We start from the raw sequence: 4,662 nt of genomic DNA, 5'->3' as shown, positions 1-4,662 counted from the left end.
TGATCAGACACAGACTTAAATACACAGAAACGGGGGCGTGGTAACTAACGAGATAACAAGATGACAAGGGGGAAATACAAATATGGGCAAGACAAAACCAACTAAGACTAAATCAAAATGGGAAGACAAGGACTAAACCATAAGGACTAGAAACAGAGGGGGAAAACACTGGGAAAACAGAACAGAAACAGACAAAATACTGACATTCCCACCCTAGCAAATTAATATTTTTTTTCTGTAAAAAATTAAATAATTCATTATGTTGAATCAATAATAAAAAAATAAAAAAATAAAAAAAACAGACAAACATGTATTTTTCAGTAAAAAAGATGAATCAATAAAAATATATAAATAAATAAATAAATAATACAATTAAAAAAATCAGACAAGCGTGTATTTCTTCATGTCTTTGTGTAATATTACTTATTCCCACCCTAGCAAATTAATATTTTTTTCTGTAAAAAATAAATAATTCATTATGTTGAATCAATAATAATAAAAACAGACAAACATGTATTTTTCAGTAAAAAAGATGAATCAATAAAAATAAATAAATAAATAAATAATACAATTTAAAAAATCAGACAAGCGTGTATTTCTTCATGTCTTTGTGTAATATTACTTATTCCCCCTAGCAAATTATTGTTTTTTTTTTCTGTTCATATTTGTTTATATTATTAATGTGCATGTTCAATGAATTAAAAAGCAGCAAAAAATAAAATAAAATAAATACAAATATGTCACACGCTGTACAACATTCTCTACCGCAAAGTTTGTAAAATATTCCTTATAACAGTATAACTGCATGGCTGAAGAACCAGATAAAAGAGAAATATATTTTCCTGCTATAAACTGAACGGAATAAATTACCTCAGGATGAGCAAAAGTGCTTGTGGGCATCGGATGTGACGTCGTCACATGATCAGCCAATCCCGCTCCGCCCTCGTGTTTACAGTCTGAGTTCCGCGCATGCGCTCTAGCATGTAAATAACAGCAACCGCGGTGGTTTGTTTGGTGTCGCACAGGCTCATCAAATAGACGAAAAACCGGCTTATATTTACAGAGAACGTTCTTATATCTGCTACATTCATTAAAATACGTTTGGAAGAAGGATAGAGCGTTACATTTGTAGGACAGAACGCGTGAGTTTACGGCTAGTGAGGTGTCAGTTAGCACACAGCTATGATAGAGACTAGCCGGAGGAGTTTGGCTTTGACACATTTATTACTGTAGAATTAATTAAATACGATTTTCGTTTGTTTTCCTACTTTTAATTTTGTAGTTAACGATTCACAAAAACGCTTTCAGTCGGAAAGGGACGCTAATATTTCGTGTCTAAACGTGTTATGCTGTTAGCAGAGATGTGTTGATGTGTTCAGTGTAGCATGACACAGCAGGCTGTTGATCAGAGCAACACAGCTGATCCAGGAGCGAATGCTGCTCAATAAAACACTCAAACAGTCAAGACCTTTGTTATCTGCTGTGGGATTCACGGAAATGCTAACAGAAAACAGGTAGGTCAACAGATTGTTGGTTTATTGTTTCTTTCAAATAATACAACATGACTTTATTAATCCCAGACCGCAGTTTTTGGTTCACAGACGGATTGTAACAAAAATAAATGTGCTAGATTCTAGAAAAATGTAATATGCAATTAAATATCATGTGTGCACTGCAAATACAAAGAATATATAATACAGTGTGAAATATGCAACATGTATAACAACACAATGATTAAGATCTTAATGTGCAAGTGATCAGCTCTGTCAGTGTTATGATACTGCTTTAGTATTATGTTGATAATCTTTAACATATATAATGATGTTGTAAAGGAAACGTCAGCGTGCTGAAGGGGACGACGAAGATGCTCAGATGCCTCAGGCCAAACGACTGAGTTCAACCCTCCAGAGCTCTGAGACGGGTAGAGAATCATGGGAGTCTGAGGTAGAAAACAACATATCACTACACCTCTTATCATTTAACTGCACCCTTTAACCAATCATGATGAGGTAAAAGTAAACTGGTTTAGTCTTTAGGCGTGTCCTATATGACACTTATTCTATGCACTATGTACTCAGCCGTATAGTGTATGAACTATATAATGTTATTTTGTCATCCAGCTTTTGATTTGATAGCTCAGTGCATTAAGCTTCCTAACAAACAAGCGTCTATTTTTTGATTAATTTAAGTTCATCATCTGGGCATTTGAAATGCACTTTTTCTTCTTGGAATTTTACATGAAAACACAAATCACACTATTTATACTAAAAAGGATAGTGCACAAGTACACAAATTGGGACACACTTTTTAAAAAGATTTTTTCTGGCTTCGTGTAGCACCTGAAATTCTGTGTATTCCTCTGTAACATGGTATTTCAGACAGGGTTTGTAAAGGAACTGCATGGAAAAGCTAATAATTAAAGGGAACCCTGGGTATTAAGACTTGTATGGCTTAAAGGAACACTCCACCTTTTTGGAAATAGGCTCATTCTCCAACTCTCCCCGAGGTATTAAGTTGAGTTTTACCGTTTTGAAATCCATTCAGCCGTTCTCCTGTTCTGGCGATATCACTATTAGCATAGCTTAGCATAGATCATTGAGTCCTATTAGACCAATAGCATCGCATTCAAAAATGACCAACGAGTTTCGGTATTTGTCCTATTTAAAACTTAACTCTTCTGCAGTAATATCGTGTACTAACACCGGCGGAAATTGTAAAACACTTAGTAAAAATCTGCCACCGTCACATCCCTATTCAAAACTGAGACGATTTCACCTCAGCAGAGCTCCTCTTTCTCCTTACCTTTGTGGTACGTTTTCGACACAATATACAGACAGACAGTGTTACTACAAAAACTCAAGAAGCAGTTTCCTCCATCTCCACTATCCAGCGGACCCGTACGACAGCTGTTTTGCGGTCGCGCATTGGCTGTTGTGAAAGTAGCCTACTGATTTAAGCACAAAGCCGTCATCATCCCGATTTTAAATCTTAAATATCAAACATGTTTGATATAAATCGGGGCAGCCCCGATCTGTGTGCTAGCAGATCGGGAGTTGCAAGATCTGATCTTTGAACGCCTCACATTACCAGATAATCTGCGCCGAACATCGGGGCCGATCGAGGTGCTTGACAAGATTTTTGCTCCGATTCTCGGGAGGGGAAAACCGGGGCAAAATCGGGCTAAAACTCCTGTAGTGTGAGCCAGGCTTTAGACTTTCTAATATAATATAATAAATTCTTCTCTATAGCTTTTGTGAGAGCTCTGTTGACGCTATCATATTTGCTACTCAACTTCAACGCTTGCATGTTTTTTTTTTTTTTATATAGTTTCTAAAGCATAGACAGCAAACCAGACACATTTGGACTTGCAAGTGTGTCATAGCTTTAACAAATGCTTGACATGTCCCTGTTCTGTTTCCGATGCTGCGTCACTAATGTGAGGATCGATTTTGCTAACCCAATCTTATGGTCATTTGCAGTCTTCCAGTAGTGAGAGCAGTTGGATCAGCAGTCCGGATAACGCCGCAGGGAGCAGCAGCCATTGTGGAGTGGACGTTATCGGGCTCCACAGCGGACCCGGCCCCTGCAGTCCCCACAGTGCCTCTAAGCAGTCGGACCCCTTGGACCTGCTGTCCTACCAGCAGATCAACCGTGTCCTGAGGGAAGCCCATTTCCACAGCTTACAAAGCCGAGCTCATTCCAAGCACAGGTGACTTTCAGGGACAGAATAACCCCGTAGCGACCCCTAGAAGACAGGGTAAAACTTCTTCATCTCCATCCTCATTCAAACCTGCTTCTACTTTCTAGATCTCTCTCTGCTAGAGCTCATTATATGTTGATATTTCATTGGATGGAAAACATGCCCTGGTACTGTAAGCTCTTCAACTAACTAGAGCACAAAAGTGTTCATTGTAAGCAATAACGGCTTGACTATGATGCAAACTTTTGTGACTTTCACACTGTGTATTTTTCTTCTGAGAACAGCTGTATTGAGAACGAAGATACAGTTTAGTAGGGATTTGCACTTGGGAATTTATGTTGATCAGATATTGATGTGGACCATATAGCAATTCAGCTGAGCACATTTAGATGGGAGGCATAAAGATGCCAAACTATTCCAACGCTCCTCTGATTAGAGAACTCCATTACAGTGCTGTAACAAATGCATAGAGAAGCCAGTCGATTTAATATCAAAGACTGCGCTGCGCTAAATTTTCTTTATAATCTTGACACAGCGGCTCAGAGGTTCTGCAGAATCTCTCGCATTTCAACCATCACTGAAGCTGGTTGCTCATCCAGGCATCAGGCCTTCGAGACCCTGCGGAGGTTTTCTTGTGTGCTGTTCAAATTCTGCATTTTAAAGATTGTTGTTTATTTTACTATACCTTTTTGTATGGAAAGATGTACATTACATTTTACATTCAGATCATCTACATTTCTAAATAAAGATGGATGTTCTTAAGCAAATATCTGTGTTACTTGTGTGATTATTTTACAGATATATTGTTGTCAGGTAAAATCCTGAGAATCTGTTCATGACTGTCAGACCTTAAGTGAGTTCTGCAGTTGTAGAAATGTCAATTTCAATTCTTTAATGACCAAATTCTCAATTTAATCCTACGCTTTCAACAATCCTGAACTGAGATCTATTTGGAGAAGTCA

The 4,662-nt window shown here is 37.8% G+C and overlaps 1 protein-coding gene across 1 annotated transcript; it reads left to right on the top strand.

Annotated features, from left to right (window-relative positions):
- Nucleotides 1-997: 997 nt before the first annotated feature.
- LOC141325534 (uncharacterized) lies at nucleotides 998-4,457 on the top strand. The gene is made up of 3 exons (XM_073834287.1): nucleotides 998-1,514; nucleotides 1,833-1,944; nucleotides 3,480-4,457. Exons 1-3 carry the CDS (start codon nucleotides 1,435-1,437, stop codon nucleotides 3,711-3,713), a joined length of 426 nt encoding a protein of 141 aa, XP_073690388.1. The 5' UTR covers nucleotides 998-1,434; the 3' UTR covers nucleotides 3,714-4,457.
- Nucleotides 4,458-4,662: the final 205 nt, after the last annotated feature.

This window comes from Garra rufa, chromosome 1 (genome assembly GCF_049309525.1).
Source record: "Garra rufa chromosome 1, GarRuf1.0, whole genome shotgun sequence".
Taxonomy (NCBI): domain Eukaryota; kingdom Metazoa; phylum Chordata; class Actinopteri; order Cypriniformes; family Cyprinidae; genus Garra; species Garra rufa.
The sequence above is the reverse complement of the archived record's forward strand: the minus strand, read 5'-3'. Positions and strand labels throughout refer to the sequence as shown.